This window comes from Stegodyphus dumicola, chromosome 10, assembly GCF_044657685.1.
Source record: "Stegodyphus dumicola isolate Sdum_Otavi_A_Nest chromosome 10, ASM4465768v1".
In the NCBI taxonomy this organism is placed as follows: Eukaryota; Metazoa; Arthropoda; class Arachnida; order Araneae; family Eresidae; genus Stegodyphus; species Stegodyphus dumicola.
The window spans coordinates 117,240,885-117,267,542 of NC_140777.1; the positions used below are offsets into that span (position 1 = coordinate 117,240,885).

Here is a 26,658-nt window from a genome sequence, read left to right on the forward strand (position 1 = left end):
TAATTTTAGGCCATGCTCCTTGCATTTTTTGAAAAATCTTTCCAATGCTTTTAAATGAGACTGATCATCCAGTCCTGTTACTCGAGCATCATCCATAAAAATTTTAATTCCTTCAATCTCCTGAAATAATCCCTCAACATAGTGCTGCCAAATAGCTGGGGCAGCATTTAATCCATACATTAAGCGTTTGCAAATATACAACCCCTTATGCGTGTTTATTGTTAATAACCGTTGGCTCTCCGGATGCACCTTCATTTGTAGATAAACATGACTGAAATCAAGTTTCGAAAAATTTTTACCTCCATTAAGGCATGAAAATATTTCTTCGAGTTTTGGTAATGGATGCTGTGGCACTTCCAAATTAGGATTCAGAGTCACAGAATAATCAGCACAAAGCCTAATGATTGAACCATCAGATTTAACAATTGGCACAACTGGTGTTGCCCATTCTGAAGTCTCAACCCTCTCAATGATACCTTCTTTCTCAAGCCGATCAATTTCTGATTCAACTCTATTTTTTAATGCGAAAGGTACCGGTCGTGACCTACAAAATATTGGTTGAGTATTAGGTTTCAAATTTAGCTTTACTTCGTGATTGTTAATTTCACCTAAATTACCGTTTTAAATTCAATTCACTAGAAGTTTTCAATGCTTTGATGGCATTCCAATCGAGATTGATTTTGTACAGCCATTCTCGGCCGAAGATTGTGTCCAAATTTTCCTTCACAATGTATAGATTTAAAACTAATTTTTGACCTTGGTATTCAACTTTAACAGGAACATATCCTAAAGGTACCACCTTATCACCCCTGTAAGTTTTAAAAACTAAATTTGTAGGCTGAATCTTTTTATTGGAAATTTTTCTAAATTTATTTATAGACATTACCGAAACTGTTCCCCCAGTATCAAGTTCCATGCTAACTGGTTTGTTTTCAATTTTAACTTGAAGCATTATTGGCTGTCTTTTTGGCTCTTCCTCTCTTAACATGTGCGTTCTGGAGTTAAATCCATAGATGGGGACTTCATTTTTCGAATCATAATCATTATTTGCCTCAACTTTCTTTTGTTTAACCTGGCGGTTTTTCCTAGACAAATAACACGCCTTTTCGATATGTCCAATTTTTTTACAAAAGCGGCATTCACTTGTTGCAAATCTACAGTTGTTTTTATTGTGATTTGCTCCTAAGCAATGCGAACAAGTTTCATTTTTACCTTTATTATTCTTAGCAACAAAGCTTTGTTTCCGCGGTTTGGACTCATTTTTCTTGGTTTTAAGTACCTTCAGTTCTACGGAATTTCCTATAATCTCATCTGCACCCTTAACCGCCTTTTCCATCGCCAAGGCTATCTTTAATGTTTTCTCTAAATCGATATCATCTTCCTGAAATAATCGATCTAAGATATTACGATCTCGTAGACCGCTAACGAAAACATCCCTTAACATTGTATTTAGCATATCCTCTTTATATTCACAAGGAATCGCTAACGAGCATAATTCAGTGACATAACTACTAATTGATTCCCCCTCATGCTGTTTTCTATTAATAAACATGTGCCGACTAGGTATTATTAAAGCTTTAGGATTTAAATGATCCTTAAGAACCTTTTTTAGTTTGGTAAAATTTTTACCTGAAGGATTATCCGGAGAGAGTAAATTTTTCAACAAATTATACAATTTCCCATTCAAGCTTGAGATCAGAACTTTCCCACGTTTTGCCTCTGGAACATTTTGAATGTCCAAAAAAGCCTCAAATCGTTCTATGAACGAATCAAAATTTTCTACCGTTTCATCGAACTTATCAAAAGAAACAGAAATTTTGTCTTGTTTATGTTCCGATTTCTCTTGCAATGCGACCATTAAAGCTTCATTCTGTTTTATCAGTTCTTCAATTAACTTCTCCATCCTTTCAAAATAAAAATCAAATAACTTTCTTACCTTTTGCAGTTTTCGGGGAATCCCCTAAATCCAAGTTTCGGTTTTGCTACTACTTTACGCATGTAACCCAGTGCGCCGAGTGGGGAACGATTTGCTTCTCATCCCATCCTCGTCGCCAACTTGTTGTGTCTAGCGGTGTGGGTTCAGTGAAGTGCATGACGCAACCAAAACGGCCTAGTTCACAGCACAAACATTTATTTCTAACTCTAATCTTGTTCACAGAGATTCTCGGGTATAAGAGTACTGATACTCTCGAAATCAGATGCTACACTTTGCGTGCGGTTTCTTTACATTACTTAGCAGAATTATGTTGGTAGCTTAGCAACGCAAATACATTACAGTTTTAAATTCCTTCCCTCACAGGGAACCTTTCAAAGAAAAATTTTTCTTTCACCTTGATGGAACTTTCAAGAAAAATTTTCAGTTCAAATACATTATTTTTCTTTCAATTTGATGGGACTTTCAAGAAACATTTTCAGTTCAGATACATTATTATAATTTTTTTTTTTTTTTTTTTACAAGAGAAAGATGTTCCAGCAAATCTGTAACAAATACAATTAGATGCATGACCAAATGAGTACAGTGCTTTCAAAGAAGCATCTTAAATAAACATATAAAATGCCATAGTCTAATGTTACAAAAATTTAAATACAGTCAAAAGTCGTTAATTCGGACACCCATAATTCGGAATGATCTATAATCCGGACATCAAAACTAAAAACTTTCTGCGCATGCGCCGCGTTGACACATGCGCAGAGGCGTTCACGCGTGCGCGTAAGACCTTTTATGACTGCGCATATGAGTGTGCGCAAGTGCAGAATACGTTTTCGCGTGCGCATTTTATGTATAACGGACGGTATAAGCTAAAATTATCTAATTATCTATTTCAGTTAATGTTGATGATTGCGTCGTTCCTTAATTTTCGAATTGCATCCGGCTTATTATTTCTTGCAGACTGTAAGAGCAATTTTATAAAAGTAAGCTTAAACTTTCGATTATATCAAATAGAATTTCCGATATATATTTGTTAACATGTAAAGGATCTAAAGCGAAAGTATGTTTTGAAATCCGAAATCTGTTTATCAATTTCACACTGCTCGGCGGGGGGAATGCTGCGGCGAGCGCGTAATGAATTGGAAGTTGATTTATCAGCACTATCCTTATCTTCAGCGCAGATGTTTTTATTTTATTTGGCTTATAATTCCTTACCAAATGTAGTATTTCATCTCGATATGCTCCGTCTTTGATATGATTTAAAACAAGTTCCTCATAATTATAATTCGCTTCCGATAGCGAAGAAAAGTGACAGAGGTTATTGAAAACGAAAAAATTTCGATTGACAAATTAGTCGGTGTTCTTGACATAGCAATTATAGGACTTGAACGGCGGAACTTTGTAACTGAACAAGAAATTATGTCTGTTTAATAGTGTGGTGATGGCGATAAGGAGCGTGCCTTGCGCCCTCCGATAAGTGTGGCAACCCTAGAGGAGAAGTTTCTTACGAGTAGCGAGCAGAGCGAAACAGGCAGGCTGTCGGGGAGTATGCGCGATGTTCCTAAATAAAGTTTAATTTTTATTGTGCACTATGTCTTGTTAATATTATATTAATATCACATGAAACGAAGCAAAACTTAAACAACTTACATTGAAAGAAATGTTTAATAAAGTAAACAAATAAATATTAAACTTTTTCTTTTTGCAAATTTTGTTACCCTTTAGATCATAATTGTTCTTTATTTCATAAATTACGGTTTCATATTTTTAATTTTAGAATTTCTGCATGCCATCTTACGAGATTTAAACTGATGATCTATAATCCGGAAAAATCGATAATCCGGAATTGCCGAAGTTCCGACGAGTCCGGATTAACGACTTTTGACTGTAATGAAGTTTTAAACTTCCTAGAATGTATATTTTTAGTTGTGAGATGTTTGGATACAATGGCTTGAACTGTCAGCATTTTGATGGTGCTTCCCCTTTCTATATGCAACTTCATAGTTAAAAGGTTGTAAGATCAAAGCCCATCGTAATAGTCTAGGATTAGTACCAATGTTTTTATCCAATCATACTATAGGATTATGATCAGTCTGAATGATGAACTTATGAGGTCCATCTAGGTAGAATTTTAACTTTTATACTGCAAAGACGATGGCAGCACACTCCCTTTCGATTGTACTGTACTTCTGTTCAGTAGGTGAAAACTTTTTGCTAAGAAATATTATTGGATGTTCTTTATCTTTAGCATTTATCTGTGATAATACAATGCCAATACTAATATCTGAAGCGTCCCACTGAACGATAAATGGCTGAGAAAAGTTCGGACTGTATAAAACTGGATTTTGTGTTAACTGTTTCTTAAGTTCATCAAAAGCATTTTGGCAATCATCAGTCCAATTTATGGTTGATTTTGAACATTTTCCTTTTAACAAATCTGTCAGTGGTACAGAAATCAGAGAAAATTCAGAAATATACCTTTGATAATACCCCACAAGTCCTAAAAATGACCAGACCTATGTTTTCGTGGTAGGTTTAGGGAAGTCCTTTATGGCTTGGATTTTTATTTCTGCTGGTCTTCTTTGACCTTGTTCTACTACATGACCTAGATATTTGATAGTCGCAAACTGACATTTCAAAGACTTAATATGCAGTTTAGCAATTTTCATTTTCTCCAAAATAATTTCTAAGTGCTTCAAATGTTCTTCCCAGGTTTGAGAGAATATTGCAACATCGTCAATATAGGGTACAGCAAATTCTTCAGTTTCTTAGTAATCCTCCCATCAGATGGCTAAAATCATATGGTGCATTTTGTTTAGCCCGAAAGGTAAATTTAAGGGTTTAAATGTTCCAAAACTTGTCACAGAAGCAGCACAACGCTGGGCTCTTTTAGTTAGTGTGATCTGCCAGTAACCTTGAGTAAGATATATATCTGACAGATGACACTTTTTCCATTAAATGTTGAATGTTTGGCAAGGGAAGATACTGTGTCCTAGTTGCCTTGTTCAAGCGATGGTAATCAATGCATGGTCTTGCCTCTTTTCCAGGAACTTCAACCAGTATAAATAGAGAGGTAAAATCCGATTTACCTGGTTCTATTACTTTGAATTTTATCATCTTTCCTACTTCAGTTTTTAAAATCTCAGTTTGTCTGGCAGACATCCGATAAGGTTTTGTGCATATCGGTCTTTCTGCTTCTAATTCTATATCATGTTCGGTAAGGTCAGTACATCCTGGTTCATTAGAGATAATACAGGAATACTTGCATATCAGCTTGTAGAGACAAGGTATTTTTTGGAAGCCAGAAGGGTGAAAAAGCAATCACCTTCGGCGAGAATTGAACCATGGATCTCTGGAATACCGGCCCAGCGTGCAGAACCACTACACCACGAAGGCACGCTAGGAAGGCGGGAGAAATACCTTATAAGCTGCTTTAAATCTTTTCATTGGTCTTCAGATATTAGTGAATTCAACTGGATGCCTTGCAAATCTTCAGACATTTCAGTATCTGAGCTATAATTTAGATTCGGTATTTCATCTTCGTAGCCATTTATCCTAACTTCTAAACATAGCACATGACACAATGTGGTACACATGAGTTTTTTCTAAGGAAACTTAACTACATAATTTGTCTCTGATAATTATTGAACTATTTTTCCAGGACCTACCCATTTAACTGATAGTTTGTTTGGCTTTGTTGGAGTTACAACTAGAACTAAGTCTCTTTCTTGAAATTTACGTTCTATGGCTTTGCAATCATACCAGGGTTTTTGCCTTTCTTTGGCTTCTTCCATATGCTGGACAACGAGTTCTTGACATTTCCTCATTCGTTTTATCAGTTGAAAAATATAGTCCACTACTCTATTTTCTTCCTCTTCTTTACCAGATAATTTTTCATACAGTAGCATAATTTGAGTTCTTAAGTTTCTGCTATGAACTAATTCTGTGAGTGAGAAACCAGTACTGTCGTGAATAGTGGTTCGAAGAGCAAATAAAGCCTGAAGTAAAACTTTATCCCAGTCCGAACCAGATTATAAACATAGGACTTGAAGAATTCTTTTTAAAGTTCTATGGATCCTCTCTACAGGATTGTTTTGTGGGTAGTAAACAGAACTTTGTACAACTTTAAGTCCGAATTTTTCTAAGAAATTCGATGTCAGCGCACTCGTAAAAGATGTGGCTTGATCGGTTTGGACCTCCTTTGGAAATTTCATTCGACAAAAAATTTGAAGGAAAACATCAACAATAGTGGTTGAACAAAGATTTGCAACAGGAACTGCATCCGGATATTTTGAAGACATACAGATTGCAGTTATAAGATACTTATTTCCTGAAGGTGTCATGGACAGAGGAACACAAGCATCAACATTATTTTTGAAAATATTTCTGTGATAACAGGAACAATTTTCAAAGGTGTTTTCTTTTTATCCTGCGGTTTTCCATATCTTTGACATTTGTCACACATTTTAACAAAATTCTCTACATCTTTGTAACAATTTGGTCAATAAAAATTTTTGAGTAATGCATCTTCAGTCTTTGTTGCACCAAGATGGACTGCAGTTTCTTCATGACAAATAGTCATCAACTGTTTCCGATATTTTTCAGGAACAACAATCACTAGTCTTTGTGTTCCATCACGATCTTCTTTTTTGAAAAAGAGCACTTGGTCTTTCAACATATACCTCTACTTTTAGAAGATTTTATGTTAGCTTCTTCATAAAATGGCTTCATTTCAAAGCTCTCCTTATGTTCTTGTATAAATATTTCTGGAGAGGCCTTCATCAGATCTAATTCTGAATGGTCATATTTTACAGGTGGCAAACTTTCATTTTCAGTCAGTGTGTCTTTGTTGTTAAGTTCAATTTCAGAATTTAACTCATCTGTTGAGGCCAGATTTTCCGTTTCTTTTAGTCATCACTGTTGAGCACGAGTTTGTATGGCATTTGTATCATTTGAATTTGAACTTCCTCATCTAGTTTTGCTTCCTCAAATAATGCAGCAGTTTTGTTACCTAGAAGATACCTTCCTTGATCTAATGAATCTCTTAAGACTGCAGCCTTTGTTATTATATGACCAAGATCACCTTCAAGCTCTACCTCAGCCAAAATTAAGCACACTGGATGTTCTTCCAGAGGTGTTCATATCCACACGGTCTCACCCATCATCCGCATATACGAGGCGTATTCGGAAACTAAGTACTGTTTTGAAAAAAAAAAAAAAATAGTAAAACAATTTTTTCAAATCCAATTTTATTTTTACATGAAAATACATGTCTTAAACTATTTTTCAACATAGTTTCTGCCAATGATCAAACACTTGTCATAGCGGGTGACCAGTTTTTGTATACCAACGTCAAAGAAACTTTCCGCCAGTTTCGATAACCACGACTCCACAGCATTTTTCATGTCCTCGTCAGATCCAAAGGGCTTGCCACCAAGCTCGCACTTCATGTGCAGGAACAAGTGATAGTCGGACGGCGCCAAGTCCGGGCTATACGGCGGGTGATCGAACTGCTCCCAATGAAACTTTCGAATTAACGATTGAGTGAGACCAGCAATATGGGGCCGAGCATTGTCATGGAGCAACACAATTCCTTTACTGAGCATTCCTCTTTGTTTGTTTTGAATGGCACGCCTTAGTTTGGTTAAAGTCTCACAATATCGTGCCGCATTAATGGTTTCATCTCTGGGAAGAAATTCAGTAAGCAAAACGCCTTTCCTATCCCAGAAGACAGTGCACATGATTTTTTGTGATGACATTGTCACTTTGAACTTTTGTGTTTTCGGAGAATGAGTGTGTCTCCAATCCATTGATTGTTGTTTCGATTCTGGTGTGAAATGACACACCCAAGTTTCATCACCTGTCACAATTTGGTTTAAAAAGTTTTCTCCTTCATCACTGTACCACGTGAGAAATGTCAAGGCACTACCAAGTCGCTTTGTTTTGTGAACATCAGTAAGCATTTTTGGAACCCATCGGGAACACAGTTTGCGATAATTCAAGCGGTCAGACACAATTTCGAACAAAACAGTACGTGAAATTTGTGGAAATGCCTCTGAAAGAGTTGTCATTGTGAAGCGTCTGTTCTCGTGAATTGCTTCATCAACTTTCCTTACCAAATCATCGATGACAACAGAAGGCCGATCACTCCGAGCCTCGGCGTGAACATTTTTTCAACCTGCATTAAATATTCTTACTAACTTTCTCACCATTCAATTCACTTATTCACTTATCACGTATTCACCCTAAACTTCTGTCACTTGACAATAAATTTCGGCGGGTTTAACATTCCTCGCGTTCAAAAATTTAATCCCGGCATGAATCTCACAGTCAGCAGGAGAACTAATTTTCTTAAACATTTTGAATGTGCACAGCAAACTGAAAACACAACATAGAGCAACCAAAATGGCGACAATTGAAAGTCAGTGAACAAGAAAGACTAGTGCGCATGCACGGGATGCCTACCACAGCGCTGTGATGGCGCTAGATGAAACGGTACTTAGTTTCCGAATACGCTACGTATGTACATACTTTTGGCAAATTAAATCCAAAGTTGCGCCGGTATCTCTAAATATGGCATTTTATAGCCATTTATTTTACCTAGAGTGGTATATGGAGCCATAATATCCATAAAACTATTTTTGGAAAGTTCAATTGAGGGTACAGTTTCAGTGGATGCAACAGTTTCAAAATTCTTCTTGAGTTTATCACAATGAGGTTGTCTATGTTTCTCAAATTACCTTTCATTAATTTTATTAGTACATTATGTCCTAATTATAGGTTTAGGATTAAAATCCTTTGAGATTTCTTTAGGATTATGTCTATCATGATAACCATTTTGCATTTTGTTCACGTTTTGATGACTTTCTTGGAAATTTCAAACCTTGTTTTCTAGGATTTTCCCTCTTAAAGCTCTGTTCAATACTCTCATACTTGTCTAATTTTTTTGCTAGCTCATATGGAGTTTTTAATTTCATTCATTGGTCAAGAAAATGATTCTTTACTTCCATGGGAACCCTATACTTAATTTGGTCGGCAACTATTAAATCTTTCAGATTCTCAAATGCCTTAATTTCTAAATCCACAATTAACTCCAAAAATAACTAAAAAGTTCAAGAGCATAATTTCTCCAATATTTTTCAGTTTTTTTATGTCAATAAAAGCACTGTTTCAGCTTTTCGCTGTTAAGTTTATATCTTCTTAAGATTAGATTTTTCACATATTCATACTTAGTCGCATCTTCAGATGGTTCTCTGGCTAACATATTGCAGATTTCTGTGGGTAAAACACCCAAAAGATAAGCCACCCAATCTTTTTTAGGAATCTGAGCCAATTAAGCTCTTTTCTCAAAATTTATCAAATATAGTCCAATTTCTTCCTTTTTTTTTTTTTTTTTCATCAAACTTTGGAATAATTTGTGACAACTGGATTTTGTTGCTTGATTCTACTATATTCACTGTTGATTCTCTAGCTTGTATTACTTGATTTTTAATTTCAAGAAGCTTTATTTCCAATTCATATGTCCTTGCTTCTCGAACCAGATGTTCTTCTCTTGCTTCCTGAGCAAGGCATTCTTCTCTCGCTTCTTGAGCCAGGCATTCAGCAATTATTCGATTTAGAAATCATTTAACTTCTTCCTCATGGTAAAACTGACTTTCGGTGATTATTTTCTTTAATTTCTGGGACCTTACTAGTTAGCAGCACTTCCTTACCTAATTCTTCGGTTACTCCTATTAAATCTTGTTTTCTACTCTTGGCAAGAAATGGCATGTTTAGAAATAGAAAAACTCTTCGACAGTGTTTCAAAATTAATTTTAAAAGACTTTTAATCAATATTCAAAAATTCAAATCAACTTGCTCAATCTATCCTTTTTTTTTTATTAGAAATTCAAATATGACACAACATATTTTTTTTTCCTAAAACACTTAATGCAATAAAACGTATGTGCTTTCCAATAAACAAAAATCTGCGAAGCTTGCTTTTAATAAATTATACTAAAGTAAATAAAAAGAATTCAAGCCTCTAAGTTGGTTCACACAACAAAATTCTTGATTTGTGACTCTAATACAAGAGCTCAAATTTCATAATAGAAATATTCTAATATTAACGTAGTAAATTTGCCACTCTAACTAATACAAGAGGTCGAATTTCATAATAGAAATATTCCAATGTTAACGTAGTAAATTTGCCACTTTAATACAAAAGCTCAAATTTTATAATAGAAATATTCTAATATTTAGGTAATAAATTTGCCACTCTAACACAAGAGCTCAAATTTTATAATAAAAATATTCTAATATTAAAGTAATAAATTTGCCACTCTAACACAAGAGCACAAATTTTATAATAAAAATATTCTAATATTAACATAATAAATTTGCCACTCTAATACAAGAGCTCAAATTTTAAAAGAACATTAAATATTTTGATACTTTAATCCAAAAGCTTAAAACTTAGAATATTGTTCTATTAGTTGAATTCAATAATAAGTTCAGTATTCAATAATAAGTTTCAATAGTAAGTATTCAATAATAAGTATTTTTCATACAAAATGGCACAGTATTCATTAAAACTTATACTCACAAGTATTGTATTCTCTTTTGTTTTTAAACAAACACTGGTTTCACCTTCTATCCCAGCAACTACCACCAGATAGTTATTCTTTTATATGTTTGTAATGAAGTTTTAAAGAAATCTTACCACTTTTTGAATGAACAACCAACTTTATAAGTCAAAACTTACAGAATAACTGAAAAACTTTTTAAGCGTGTGTATTGTCTGCACGGATATTCTTTGTGTGTGGTTTCTTTACATTCTTAGTGGAATTATGTTGGTAGCGTAGCAATGCAAATACGTTACAATACATAAATTTATGGTAAAAAGAAAACAAATTGCAAAGTAATCAAAAGGTTTCATCTTTAAACATTACTCAAATAGTTACCTGCCCCATTGAATTCCACATTAAATAATGTTTTTCATTCACATAAAATACACTATTTGGACTCCATGGATCTTGGAATAAATGGTTCGACATATAAACCATGCGAGAATGGAGATAACCGTAATCTTCACTACCAAGGTCAACATATTTTACGCCTGTTAAAATAATGTATAATTTCATTAAACAGATAATTAAGTTGTTTACGAAAATAAATTTGTCAGTAGTACATAAAAATTTAAAAAGAATTATGGATCTTTTCCATTACAAGGAAACACACGCCAAACTATTTCTTACAGAAAGATGCATGTACCACCATTATCCACTCATCACTATTAAACTAATTAAGTTCTTATGTCTTACAATAGAAATAATTTTCAAGTAAATATCATCAATAAAATTCTCTTATAAATGCATCATTCTATTTCATTCTTTGTTTACTGAAATAGCTAATTTAAGAGAAATATTTCTTATATTTAGAAAAACTTTTTATCACAGTTGAAATGAAATGATCATAAAAGTGTAAATGAACTCATCATAAAAGTTTATCTTACTGGAAGTATCACATAGCCATATACTTCTATCTTTCCACAGAAAACTGGGGTTTCAGTTCTCAAAATTTTGAGTTTAGTTTCCAAGTTAGCTACGTCATCAGCATTATGCAAGCCATGTGGAATAGATTAATCTAGAAATGGCACAGTTCAGAAAAGTTATTACGATTTTTAAAATACAAAAAGGAAATACTCAAATTAAAAATGTGGAGTTAAGAGGCTATTATTAAATTAAATTATAAAGCTGATTTACATATTTTTTAATCTTGCATATTACCCCTTCAAAGAGAAAAAGGCTTGGCAACGGAAAAGCCTTTTTAGAAGAAGCATTAACGAAGCAAGGAAAATACAATTTTGGAAAACAAAATCTATAAAAATATTAATCTAAATAAATTTTTAAAATAACAAAAGATTTTAGATGCAATAAACAATAAATGCAAAGTGAAACTTCTATTGAAAGTTTGAAAGTCTGCAAGTTCATTTTTTTTGTAAAAACCAGGGCTGTGGAGTCAGTAGGGACTCCTGGAATTTTAAAGATTCTGACTCCATCATATCTCCATCTGTCTATATGTAGACATGTACAGCATATTTTTTTAATACAGTCAAAAGTCTTTAATCCAGACTCATCGGGACTTTGGCGATTCCAGATTATAGATCATCAGTTTAAATCTGGTAAGAAGGCATGCAGAAATTATAAAATTAAAAATATGAAACCGTAATTTATGAAATAGAGCAATTATGATATAAAGGGTATCAAAATTTACGAAAAAAGCTGAATTATTTGTTTGCTTTATTAAACATTTCTTTCAACGTGCGCATGCTTAAAGCATACATTACGCATAGTCGAAATTAGAATATTGCAACCAGAAAACTATTTGACGTGTATTCGTGATATTTATAATGAGGAATTTGATTTAAATCATAACAAAGACGGAGAGCATTGAGATAAAATACTACATTTAGTAAGGAATTAGAAGCCAAATAAAATAAAAACATCTGCCCTGAAGATAAGGATAGTGCTGACAGATCAATTTCCAGTTCACTGCGCGCCGCGACGTTTCCCCCCCCCCAGCAAAGCAGCGTGAAATTGATAAACAGTTTTCGGAATGGTTAGAAAAACAAAGGATATGCCTTCATCCATTTTTTGCAGCAATTCCCCTTTTTGTTTGATGGACATCGAAACATGCTTTCACTTTGTAGATAGATTCTTTGGCAGCTCAGAATCAGAAATTCTATTTGACATAATCGAAAGTTCAAGCTTACTTTTATAAAATTGCTCTAACAGTCTGCAAAAAATAATAAGCCGGATCCAGTTCGAAGATTAAGGAACAACGCAAGCTACAATATTAACTGAAATAGAAAATTAGATAATTTTAGCTTAGCTTATACCGTCCGTTATACATTAAATGCGCATGCGTAAATGTATTATGCGCATGCGCACATGCATAAGGTATTAAGCGCATGCGTGAACGCATTATGCGTTGACGCATGCGCATAAAGTTTGTAGCTTTGAGGTCCGGATTATGGGTGTCCGGATTAACGACTTTTGACTGTATAAAAGAAGTAATAGAAGCTACAGGGAAAAAACACTCATACATAGCAAATTATTTATACCAATTAGCATTTATTACAAAATGGAAAAACTGGCATTAGTAATTTCTAAGAAACAGTACAGTTTCGGCAATAACTTCTTTGATAAAGGACCTTAGATCGGATTTAATAAACTTCTAACGGATCGGATTTAATAATAGTCTTTCTACTGTAACTTGAGTAGGAGGAAGATCCGCTACTGTTAGGGCTACTTCTTTTAAATTTTCAGGGTATATTTTTTATAAGTTCTAAAAGAGGTGTCTTGCAAGAGCGATCACATTTCTGTCTTTCTTCAAGGGCTGTGTAAAAATCTTGCTTGTATTTTTTTATTTTTATATTTAAAGCCTCTTGGTTCTTTATTTTCATTCGCTTTGCCTTAGCCTTTTCAATATTATCCAAATATTTCTCAAAATCTACTTCATTAACGAATTCTCAAAATCTACTTCATTAACGAAAGAGGATGATAGAGACTCAGTTGCAATGTCTGAAGTCTGACTGTCCTGATTTGAATACTCCAATTGTTCTGAGCATAGAGTCAAAAATCTTTAATCCGGACTCATCGGGACTTCAGCGATTCCGGATTATCGGTTATTCCGGATTATAGATCATCAGTTTAAATCTGGTAAGATGGCATGCAGAAATTATAAAATGAAACCATAATTTATGAAATAAAGAGTACTTATGATCTAAAGGGTATCAAAATTTACAAAAAATAAAGCTTAATATTTATTTTGTTTACTTGATTAAACATTTCTTTCAACGTGTACATTCGTAAAGCATACGAATTCGTTGCAACCAGAAAACTATTTGATGTGTATTCGTGATATTTATAATGACGAGAAATTTGATTTAAATCATATCAAAGGCGGAGTACATCAAGATGAAATACTACATTTAGTAAGGAATTGTAAGCTGAATAAAATAAAAACATCTGCCCTGAAGATAAGGATAGTGCTGACAGATCAACTTCCAGTTCAACACCACGATGTCCCCCCCCCCCGACAGAGCAGCATGAAATTGATAAACAGATTATGGAAGGTTAGAGAAACAAAGGATGTGCCTTTATCCATTTTTTGCAGCAATTCCACTTTTTGTTTAATGGACATCGAAATATGCTTTCGCTTTGTAGATCCTTTGGCAGCTTCAGAATCGAAAATTCTTTTTGATATAATAAGTTCAAGCTTACTTTTATAAAATTGCTCTAACAGTCTGCAAAAAATAATAAGCCAGATCCAATTAGAAGATTAAGGAACAACGCAATCTGCAACATTAACTGAAATAGATAGTTAGATAATTTTAGCTTAGCTTATACTGTCCGTTATACATTAAACGAGCATGCGTAAACATATTTTGTAGTTTGTAGCTTTGAGGTCCGGATTATGGACGTCCGGATTAAAGACTTTTGACTGTGATTTCATTCTTAGTAAAAGTTCGTAGATGGCTTTCTTTGCCTTTTTAGTTTGTTCGTCATTTAACAAAATTCAATGTTTTGGATGTACACTGCTCAAAAAAAAAAAAATGGGACAGTCCTATATCTCCCGATCTACTGGGCCGATTGACAAAATTCAAATTGCGTTCTTCATGTCTCGAAAGTGCGACTTAGGATATATATTAGATTTATATATAGCACTATTCTAACATAGGTATTTTGACACAAAATCGGACTTTTTCTGAAATAACATACCAATTTTTTTTATATATTTCGATTCTACGACTCAAATTACGCCTAAATATGAAATTTTGTAAAATTTGGAGCGAAATTTACGGAGAAATTCACAAATTTATGTTGGCACTTTTTTGTCAGTTTGCGCCAAGAATACTTTACTTGGCGAACTTCTTAATATATGGCAACCTAGTTTCCTTTCCCGTGAGAGGAAAAAAAGTCATCATCGTTCCTTTTTTCCACATAATATTCTTTATATTATATTTTTAATTATAACTTTTTATTTTAAGTAATTTTTTCTTTTTCGAATTTCATTTTAATTGTTTAAGTTACACGCTTTTTTTTTTTTTTTTCGAATAACTGTTTTAAAAATTTCTATTTACCTATTCGAACTGCGTAAATAAAGGTGCAGCGTTTATTTTTTTTTTCAAATAGTTTTCTTTATATATATTTTTCATCATAGGTAATTTTTAAATTTTTATACTTTTATTTTAATTGTTTGTGTTGCATTGTCTCTTCAGATAATTGTTTTAAAATTTTCTATTTATTCCTTCGAACTGAGCACTTTAAATATATTTATTAATATCAATTTTCCAGAATTTGATTTTATTTATTTGAACTGCATTTCTTTCGGAAGAATACTTTGTAACCCAGACTACGATGAGTTTGAAAACTGCATACTGTATTAAAAGAGAAAATACAGTAAAGCACAGTTTTACATGCCTTTCAATGTCCGTTCAGAAAAGATATATATAAATAAGAAAGATGTATAACCGACATTTTAACTTAGGATGACTTGCATACACTGCTTTAAACAGTTTTATCATTGTGCCCATTGCTTTACACAATTTTATCCTACATTTGGTTTCTTAAAATGTTATTCATATTTTAGTCAAATATTTTATTTTTGTAATCGCATTTTTGCAATCAAATATCATAACATTGAAAAGTTTTAAATTAAAAAAAATACAAATACTTAATTTTTCGAAAAAATTTTTCTCTTTTTCTTTAAGCATTCATTTCTTTAAGCATGGAAATAATTTAAATATCTGACACTAAGTATTTGTAGTGTTTGCGGTATGAATTCGTTGATGACGTTTATAATATAATAGATAATTTAGAGGTAAACGTTTTTGGATATTTTATTTATTTTATACGTGGAAATGTTCATATTTGGAAAGGGTATGTACTTTTTCGCGATCAGGTAATTTCATATATGTTTTTTTTACCGGGTTTAAAGATTCAGAAAATTGTCATGTATTTTCGTGAAATTTTTCTAATTTATGTGAAAAAAGCAATGTACATGGATATAGTGAAGAGTGTGCGCAATGCCATTTATGTGCAATTCTGGGATGTTTTTTAACGTAAAAATAAGTCGACGTGTACATGGTTTATGTGTATGTGTTATTCTGAAAAACGCGCAAGGAGTTTGCTATTGTGCACTTTTTCCCAATTTTGCAGTGAATATTTGTCATGATTAAGCAGTTTTGTTAGATAAAATTTCTAGCATAAGTGTAATTCGGCTAGTAGATTGTTGGAAAAAGTGTTAAGTAAATAAAAAGAAAATAAACATGTCTTTACTTCGTGAAGACAAAATGGCGGCAGAAAAAAAAAATAGAGGGTTGCTGTAGCAGAGTTGGTCGCCAAATTTTCGCCAAAAAATCGCCAAGTTACCATAATTTAAAGATCAACCATGTATTTATTTACATTTGCCAGCCATCTTAAAAAACGACGTTTTCAACAAAAAATTAATCCATTATTTTTAACGATATTTATTTTTTTAAAGTTTCTAATACTTTACTATATGCGTAAAATATCTAAAAACAGCATTTTTCAAGATGGCTGATGACTATAAGAACCGCGCCAACAATTGCACCAATGTAAATTGCCAAAAATCCGTGCAACCGTCTACCAAAGTAGCGCCTAATTTTTTTCTCTTGAAAATATAAGATAAAATATCATTAATTATACTTTGCTTTTCAGAATTTTTTTTTAATTATTATTATTATTATTATTCTTTTATGTTATTTATTGCTCATTTCACTGTTTTTAAGAAATTGAAAAGTTTTGAGTGATTTTTTTTAGGAAACAAAGTTTTTAACCTCCTTTATACCATTCGAGTTCTTCAGATTTCGCAAAGGGAAGTTGGTTAATTTATTTATTAGGATAATTAATATTTGTATTAAGGGATACTGTTTATTTCATTGTAATTTTGTCTTACGTAATAACTTTTTATTATGAAGATGTTCTGCAGAGTAAAATTCTATGCAGTTTTTAAATTTAACGTTTGGTGTTCCCTTCAGCCATTTTTCTGGTACATTTAAAAGCCAGACGAAGGCTGGCAGCGAAGCTGCTAGTATGTCATTAAAATAGAAAGTAACTATTTATTAATGTATAAAGTCCATAAATAAAACTAATAACTCAGTCTGTCATTATTTTTTTTAATTCACTTTAATTTCATTTCAAATTCAAACTGTCCAACAAAAACTGGAGTCAGAGTGCAATTTTTGTTGGACAGTTTGAAGTCAACGTGTTTCTAGCGACTTTAGCTCCAATTCCTTTAACTTAAAAATCTGCCTAACTCCGATTCAGACTCCCCAGCCTTGGCAAAAACACTGTATAGAAAGCCCTAATTTTTCAAGAAATAACTGTAAAAGTTCACAGTTCTGTAAAATCTTTGCTTGAATACCATAATCAAAATGGTCTGATCTAAACCCCCAATGTATTACCATAATCATGATATTTTACAATCCTTTGAAAGTCTTTCTTAAAAACTGTTGTTTTCAATATAAAACCAAAATTTAAAAAATATGTAAATCAGCTTTATAATTCAATTTAATAATAGCCTCTTAATTCCTCATTTTGGCTAATTTTTGGAATATGGTAACAGGTAGTTTGGCGACATTTTGATAAGGAGATAAAGGTTACTAGCTAGGACTTTAGTAGTGTATATGGATAAAGTCAAAAGTGTGCGCAATGCCATTTTTGTGCAATTCTGGGATGTTTTTTTAAGTGAAAATAGGTCGACGTGTACATGGATACCGTGTATGTGCAATTCTTAGGAACGCGGCAAGCAGTTTGCAATTCTGCACTTTCTCCCAATTTCGCACCTAATCTTCGTCATGATTAAGCACTTTTGTTCCATAAAAGTTCTAGCATATGCGTAATTTGGCTAGCAGATTTTTGGAAAAAAATGTTGAAAAAAAAAAAAAAAAAAAAAAAAACATGCCTTTAACTTTGTGAAAACAAAATGGTGTCCAAACAAAAACTAGCAGGTTGCTGTAGCAAGGTTGGTCGTGAAATTTTCGCCAAAAAATCGCCAAGTTACCATAATCCAAAGATTAACCCTCATTTTTAATTTGGGTAATTCCTCTCTCTATTCTAAAAATTGTAATAACTTTTCTGGATTGTGTTACTTCCAGATCAATACATCTTGCATGCAGGGCCAGATTTACGTATAAGCTACAAAAGCTATAGCTTAGGGCCCCCTAAAAAATTAAAATACAGTATAAAATGTATTAAAATATATTATAACAAACTTATAAGGGGCCCCATATCTCAAATAGCTTAGGGCCTTATCAAGTCTAAATCTGGCTCTGCTTACATGGCATCTCGCTGATGATATAGCTAACTCAGAACCTGTTAAATTTCGAGAACTGAAACCTCTCTAATCTAAATCAAAACCTTCTCTTGGTGAGCCTCTATACTGAATCAATACACACTTTAGCTTCTACCTTTCTAGCTGTAATGAAGCCTTTTTGCTGTGCTCTCTTCTTATCGTCACAGTATTAAAAAATGTAAGTGTTCTCGAAATACACACAATTAGAATGTCAAGTGAATTGTGGCCCCAAGTGCATATTTAAATAAAATAGAATTTAATCTGCCTCGACTGCCAAGTCTCTTAGTTATTACACATTCAACATTTTAGCATTCTATGCAATCAGAATTCTTCCTCTTCAATATGGATCTATCCTCTCTACGCACTATGCAATCAACATTGCTACGTCTTTTTTCTATCTTTTTCATCACATGTATAAGTGCATAAACTAAATTTCTCGAATTTCTAAATAACATAAAATTAAGTTCAATATAAATGTAATGAACCTTTTCATGGTGGCCGCCTCTGAAAGTTACCAGCATTTCCCAGTACAGAAATATGTGCTGATATTATCTAGGATATCTGTTTTCTAACACAAACCAATAAACATGAATAAAACCAATGATTAAAATCAATAATTTCAATATTAAACTAATATTTTATACATTAAATAAACCAAGGCCTTTACTTTTCTAATATTTACTACAACAGCAAAATTTCTTGAAACAGTAGTTACCAAATTTATTAAATAAGAAAAACCTGACTATAAAAACCCCATTTAAATACAAAAAAGTAAAAATATGTGTGAATAGTTGATGACAGAACATATATAATTAGAATAAAAGGCCAGCTAGGTTTAATCCTAGTATTCGGTGCACACGGGATTTGGCTACTTTTGGCGACTTTTATGATGAGCAGTAAAAACGGGACATATATGATGAGTAGCAAACGGGTATTCAAAGAATATATATAGTTATACGTAGTATATACTATGTATATAGTGATAGTACATAGTGTATAGTATACTATCACTATATATACATAGATGTTCTTTTGGTAATTTTTGGATGTTGGCGATAATTTTCAAAATCGCGCCAAGGCTGCACCGTATACTAGGATTTTACCGGCAAGCTACTTAATTAAATCAAATATTTTACTAGTGTATAGGAAGGAATTAACTTTAATTATTACTACCTAATAACTACAAATATTACTTTAAATTTATTTATTTCTTTTATGGCTATCCTATTATTGTATTTCACAGTTACTTTAATTTACATAAATTTATTTACTGTGCAACACAACATGCTTGCTTTTTATTCATGTAGGAGATGGATTTTTATTAATATACAGTTAGAAATTTGTATGTAAAATTAAGAATTTCGAATTTCTTGTCTAGTATTTAATTTTTTAGCATAATTATGGTGTTCAAGATACATTTCAGAAATACGGATAATACTGCAGTTGTTTATTGAAAATACAAAACTAAACTAAGAATCTGATTCATGATCTAACACATTATATCATTACCATCAAATACTTGCTGTTTTAAGACCGGTATTGGATCCAGTGACAACTTATAGCCTTCAAATTTAACATCTAGCATAGTTCTATTAACTTTCAAATCAACAACTGCCATACTCTCTCATAAAAATTTTAAAGTTTTAATACATATGCTCACGAATCGGTTACAAAAATAAGCTCTTTCTTATCATATCAAGTCTTTTTGCCTGTTGAGGAAAGGTGTACAGCCAACACCGACTCTACTGTTGGTCAGCAACGTCGACTACAGCCAAGGCCAACTAGATATCAAGGTTCTTTAATATACTAAGGTTAAGGCTCCTATATACCAGGCTGAATCATCAGGCATTCGCGATCCCAAGTGGGAGATTTAATGGCGGCTGTGTAGTTACGGTGCAACAATTTTTTGTGTTTTTTTGTGTAAAATGGGCGGATGTGCAGCTATTAATTGTTCAAATCATTCACGGAAAGGTCATACATTGGTAAAATTTCCTAAAAATGAAGAAAGGAGAAAAATATGGGTAAATAATTGCCGAAGAGACAATTGGAAACCTGGTCCAGGCGCTGAACTTTGCTTAGTAAGTATAATGTTAATTACGCCTTCATTTAGAGTTTATATCTTCTCTGATGTTTATAATGTGCAAGTAAAGTGAAATTCTTGTGTACAATAACCTGAGTATCTGCTAATTTCTGTAATAATAGCTATAATTAAATTAGTCTAGGGTTAATGTACCCGTCGCCAAACATCGCCAATGTGGATGTTTTGAATGTGGAAAAGAAATTTCTCTTCTAATATAAAGCGCAGATTTTGTTTTCCTGTGCTAATTGTGGAATTTATACTAATGTATGTAACATTATACTATAGTTGCAATATCGTTGGAATGATATATAATTTTTTTCTTTATTTTATAATCACTGTTGTTAAAAAGTTAGATGAGTTGTTTATGCACGGTGCCCACTACTGTTTCTTGGTTAAAATAACTTCCAGAATTTTGACATTGACATCTGATGTCAGTAGAATAAATTGAATAGTATGAGACAAAATATATATAATCTAATCAATAATTGCAAGTACCATATAGTTATAATCCAGTATTATACAATTTGGCAATGGAGTAAAGATTTAGAAATGAATGCAGAACTTTCAAATAAGCACAGAAAACTTGTGAAACTGCATGTGTATTTTTCAAAAATAATTGTAGTGTTTTTAATGCATGTGTAGTGTTTTTAATGCATGTGTAGTGTTTAATGCATGCATAACAATCAAATAAATCTGCCTGTAATGATGAATTTCAAAGGCCAAGCCAAAATCCTTTCATGAATTTGATACTTCTAAAGAATGTGATCTCGTCAAATTAAATCCTCATGACATTGATAAACAGTTATTACTGATCTGTGTTACAAAACAGATTTTTATACATGATAAATAATATTTTCTGAAGCGTTATTTTGTGTTGTCATCTCTAAATAAAAAATTGCCTACAAATTCAGAAAGCTACTGAACTACGTTCTAGAGTTTTTAATAACTTTAATTGGATATGTCTGTGCCGGTGTAATTTAAAAAATTGTTGTTTAAACTGGCCTTGATGCTTTTTAAAATGCATGTTGGCACTGTGCTCCGAAATTAGGGCTATGTTTTGAATGATTAGAGAATTAAAAATTAAATATTTCAATTAGAGCAATAAACATTACTACAATTATAACAAGAATCATAGTCTGCTGTAATTATAAATGTATTTATCGGCCTAGTATCTTAAAAGTTGGGTGAAGTGAACTCTTATTTTCTTATCTATTGTAAGAGCACTATAGCAAGAAATATAAAGTTTTATTTTAGTTGTTTTTAATGTTATAGCAAAACACTATTTCATTTAATTTTTGGATAATGTTCTAAAGAACACTTTAAATTATAGGCAAAAAATAAATATTGGATAATTAAATTCTGTCCAAGCTTACAAGATGCTGCTGCTGATATGTTAGACATGGTTTGTTTATTGTTTCAGTTTTTTATAATACTGGGCCTAATTTAATTACCTGCATATTTATTTATTGCCTATACTTACTTACAGTTCATGCTTGCTGCCTTTGGCACAACCTCACTGTGTGGTTTGTTTTTTGTACTTTTATTTATTTTGTATACTTTTTTTTTATTACTTTATGTATTTACAGGATCATTTTGAGGAATCTCAATTTGAGTCACTATGCAAAGACAGAAAAAAACTAAGAAAAACTGCAGTACCAACACTCTTTAGCATTCCAAATCCACCACCATCTGTAACTGATGTCCGTGTGCATAAATTTTCCCATTGTGTTACTTCATTTTATCTAAATTTCAAGGATAATTCTTTTCATTTTTATATGGCATGTTATCAGTATAAAGGCTAGTGAAAATAAATTGGTATGTGTATATGTTTTTGAAGTGTAATGCTTAAATAAAAAGATAGTGCGTGTGTTTCTTCATTTAAACAAAATTTCAAGGATAGTATTTTTCAGCGTTGTACTGTTTGTTATTTCTCAATGTAAAGGGTAACAAGGGGAAAAAAACTGGTATGCTACATCTGTTTTTTAAGCATGATAATTTTATTTATTTCTTTAGTGATGCATATATAGAGAGAGAAGGTATTTGGTCCAACTGAAGTTATAATAAATCTAATTTTACTAGATCTCTTTCTCCCCTCAGGTGTAGAAAATTTTCAAATGCAGAAAGTTTATTTGCAGAATTAATTCATTTCTGATAAACTTATTATCATTAATTTTTTATATAACATGTTTTTAAGTTACATGTTTGACTACTGTGTAATAAACTTGTATTTAGGGCAAAAAATTAACTATTTTGCAGCTGGTGACTAATATCATGCTTCTAAGAATATTACTTTTAACTTTTTTCATAATTTTTGTATTTCAGGAACATGAAACTGTTACTTTGATATACTTAAATAATAAAAGTGTGTATCTGAATCAATTAATGGATACAAATATTTTACAGTTATTTTTAGAAGATATTTGCTTCTAATAATTCATAAAGTATGTTAAAATATAGGTAAATAATTTGGTGCAGAATTCAAATTTAGGGTTTGAAATATAGTGAATCATGAGACTAAATGATTTTTATTGTCATGATTTGCCTGGGCTTAAGAATGTACTTTTCGCCCGGTGGAAATTGTCATCAAACTGTCCTGAACAGGCTTTTAGTTGATAATAACTTCCAGGCTTATCAGTACCTCCTTTTGAGTGGAGGGTGTACAAATATAGTACCCAATTTAAATTACATTGTGATTGTAATAATATTGTGGTATTAAATAAGTGATTATAATTACAATTTAGATAATTGCATTGTAATTATATTACATTGTATCTGGGAACTCTTAATTTCATTACTTTATGCAATTATGTAAGTGCATAATCTAATTGCAATAATATAATCTATTCACAATTACAAAATAATTATAAATGCAGTTACATCTTAAATAGAGGCCATTTTAATACTTTTAAATTTTCGCAAGATAACTTCCCATTAAGGTTCATTTGGAGGAAACTATGCAAATACTAAAAAAGAAATTATGCTAAATTTACATATTTTGTACAGTAGTTTCTTGTTATAATGCTGTTAAATATATCTTCAATACTTTTGTAAATTTAACGACATTCTTTGCAATCACTGTGGTGCTTTAAAAAGAAGTTTCTTAGTTATGCTTTCTAATAATTATTAAATTAAAAATTAAATATTATGTATAATAACTAGCAATTAAAAAACCTTGACTGCATGAAAATGCTGTTGCTGTGTAAAATAGAAAATAAGCTTTCTTTTATGCTTTGAAATGAATTACGTGGGGTTAAGTCGTCCTTTTACAATTTAAGAATGTGGTTAACACACATTCTTAAATTGGACAGGTTTTATCTAAATTATTAGTATAAAATATATAAACTATGACTTATTTTGTAACATAACTCAAATTACAAAATTCATTCTATATATGTTCAAATTTATTATCTTTTATGGAATAACTGTTTTTTAATTTAGGTAAAAATTGCATTTTTAGAAGTATTACAAATACAATGCAACACAAAGGTGATCTGATTGGAGAGGAAGGACTTTTTATTACGGTTTCTAGTTCGTATTTATATTACATTTGGTGAAAATCATCCAAAACACAGAATGCTGTACTTTCTTCTTCCATATATGTTATGAAATATTTCACACATTTAAAAGAAAGTGTTTCTTCAGAGTCTTGCACAATTATTTCCATATACCTCAGACTAAAATGACAACATATTCTTAAGTTATTTTTTTAGTATGAATTTACAGTTTTTTTATGGAAATTTTTGTTAAAATGTCATTAAGATAAATTTATTTGCACACTCTACGCTTTAACTATTTCCCCATTTGACACTATTGAAAGTTTTTATTCATATCTTATTTATTTTAGTCTGCTAACAAAACTAAAACATCTAAAGAATAAGTTATTTTGAATATGTTTACAAAATATACGCGAAATTTTTATTTAAGTGAAAACGTCTATATACTATTCGAGAATTAATAAATTATCCGAAAAGTTTATGTGCGCTGAATGCCGCGCGTCTATAAAATAAATCTTTAAAAAAACAGCAGACATTCAGCCAGTGTGTGCGATAAACGCGCCAAAATTGGTAGCGCGTTCCCTCCCTCGCCAAGAGAGAAAAGTTGGTGATTCAGCCTGGTTTAGAGGAGCCTTAACTAAGGTCAAGGTTAGACTAGAGGTCAAGGTTCTTTAATATACTAAGGTTAGGCCAGGAACGGAAAAAGCGTGCCATTGGTTGCTGGTAGTGACGTCACCCGGGAGACAAGACGCATCGGCCGACGCGTCTGCCACATGATTTTGGTAATGGAAAAAATGTAAACTAAAGCAAAATGATCATTTTATATGTGGTAGATACACCGGAAATACCGGGTATATACTTTCCGATTAAGTATTTTGTTAAAGAAAATGTTTATTTTATGCATAGAATTCGTACGAATGCTGAAAATAATTGTAAACATTAAATTCTTTTCGTAAAGGAAAGCATTAGAGAATGAAAAACAATATTTAAGTTAATTAAGGGAAATAAATATTGTAAAACAAGGTATTTTTGAATATTTTTTCGTAGTATTTTTTGCACTAAATAAATCTTGTTGAACAGAACGCATGATGGCATAACTGCTAAGACCATGGTAAAAACATAATCAAAAAGTATTATTCTATTTACTTTCATTGCTCATGCACTTTTTTTAATAAAAATGAACTTTGACATTCCATGAGAAATATATGATCGTGATTTTCAGTTTAAATTTCATATCTCAAGCAAAAATATATATAAAAAGATTTGACTTAACAAATTCATATTTAAATACTATAAAATTCTACAAATTTCTTAATATCCGTCATTATACTTTTAAATAGTATACTTATCTCATTCTTTTTAAAGTGAAAAGTCACTTCATACTGATTCACTTCAGATTTTAGCAGAAGTGCGTATATTTTCAGTATAATCTAAAAGTACTCTTATAATCCCTTACACTCAACAAGATTTCTATATAACATTTATCCTGACGTGATTATTTGCTATAGTAAATAATCTTCGATATTGGCATCCTATTCTTCCTTCCATACATTAAAAATGGAACAATTAAAATACATTTTCTTACACATATACACACAATTATAATAATAATAAACTTGCCCTACATCTTAGTTTCGGCCCACCAGCGGCCGAGCGGTAAAGTCGCTGAACACTGGTAGTTCGGTCCGAATCCCGCGAACGGGCTGGCTGCATGGGTGTTTTCGTGGTTTTCCTCATGCGTAACGTGTATACGAGCCAGTTTCCCTGAGAAAGTCCTCCACGAAGGCATCACACCTATTATGCAGATAGCCCAAGTGTCCTTTGCCATAATTAAACACACCACCACATCTTAATTTCAATTCAGCCTGTACACAAATTAAATATTTTTAATTACTAATGTATTTTTATCAGGTTATTTCTTAAAATACTTTTGTTATACTCGAAATATGTGTTCAATATTGAATTATTTTTCTGTCTCTTATAATTAAAAACAAGTTATATGGAATCAAAATTAAAACATATGCAGCAGTTAAATAACACTGAACAGAATATCTTACTTACTCTTTCGCTATTTTTATTCTAGCATTATACACAGATTTGTTTTCCTTCAGGTTCAAGTATGTGTAAGTTATATCAATTAAATTACATCACACATACCTGTATGCATCAGTTAAATAACACTGAAGGAAATATGTCACTCACTCATTCGATGTTTGCATCATAGTGTGGTCGAGAAATTGTTCTTTCCTCACCGGTGAGGCATGTATCAGTTTACTTAGTTCGCAATGCTTAACCCAGACGCTGCTTCAATACATAGAATTACGTTTGGGATGTAAAGAAAGTAACCAAAACATGTGAATGAAGTTGGATACGCGAATTTATTAACTAATCATTCAGGTACTCAGTATTGGTAAACATGACACTGAGTTTAAATATCTCACTACGATGTAAGTCTCATACACAAAATGAAGATTATGATAAAAAATGATTTAAAATGAGAAATTTTTCAATTTAAATGTAAAATAGCAGTAAAATGAAAAATAAATGTAAAATTACATCACATTTATGTATGAAAATTACATAAATTCATTAAAAAAATAGTTATTTTATCTGGTTGTAAAGAGTGTTTTCCGCCAAAAAACGTATTAACGTGTATAATTCTGACACAACGCTATAGCACAATTTGCCACTTCCGCCTAGGTATAATAGCAAATTAACAACACAAATCAAATCAAACTGTTGATGCAACGAAAGTAAACAAACGCCAAGAACTAACGCTGTCACCCACATGA

At 32.0% G+C, this 26,658-nt stretch overlaps 2 protein-coding genes across 4 annotated transcripts in view; one reads left to right on the plus strand and one right to left on the minus strand.

Moving 5' to 3' along the window:
• Nucleotides 1-19,986, minus strand: part of LOC118191871 (nudC domain-containing protein 1) — a 66,048-nt gene extending 46,062 nt beyond the window's left edge. The window contains exons 1-2 of one of the 3 annotated variants that reach the window (XM_085825428.1): nt 19,802-19,986; nt 10,873-11,027 (exon numbers count right to left, since the gene is read on the minus strand). In XM_085825428.1, the coding sequence (XP_085681554.1) occupies nt 10,873-11,027; nt 19,802-19,910 (264 nt within the window). In that variant the 5' untranslated portion in view covers nt 19,911-19,986. Of the gene's footprint in view, nt 1-10,872; nt 11,028-11,423; nt 11,545-19,801 lie in introns of those variants that run through there. The other 2 variants (XM_085825429.1, XM_085825430.1) reach the window with 2 other exon arrangements.
• A 130-nt stretch (nt 19,987-20,116) lies between these two features.
• On the plus strand, nt 20,117-22,196 carry LOC146995077 (peroxynitrite isomerase THAP4-like). Its single transcript, XM_085825431.1, has 2 exons — nt 20,117-20,370; nt 21,959-22,196. The coding sequence occupies exons 1-2, from the start codon at nt 20,218-20,220 to the stop codon at nt 22,172-22,174; spliced, it is 369 nt and encodes a 122-aa protein (XP_085681557.1). The 5' UTR covers nt 20,117-20,217; the 3' UTR covers nt 22,175-22,196.
• The last annotated feature ends 4,462 nt before the right edge of the window (nt 22,197-26,658 follow it).

Bases quoted from the DNA above. Each gene is read 5' to 3' on its own strand.
- LOC146995077 (XM_085825431.1), top strand. From the start codon at position 20,218: ATGGGCGGATGTGCAGCTATTAATTGTTCAAATCATTCACGGAAAGGT. The intron at 20,371-21,958 runs GTAAGTATAATG...ATGTATTTACAG, and splicing joins CAGGCGCTGAACTTTGCTTA to GATCATTTTGAGGAATCTCA.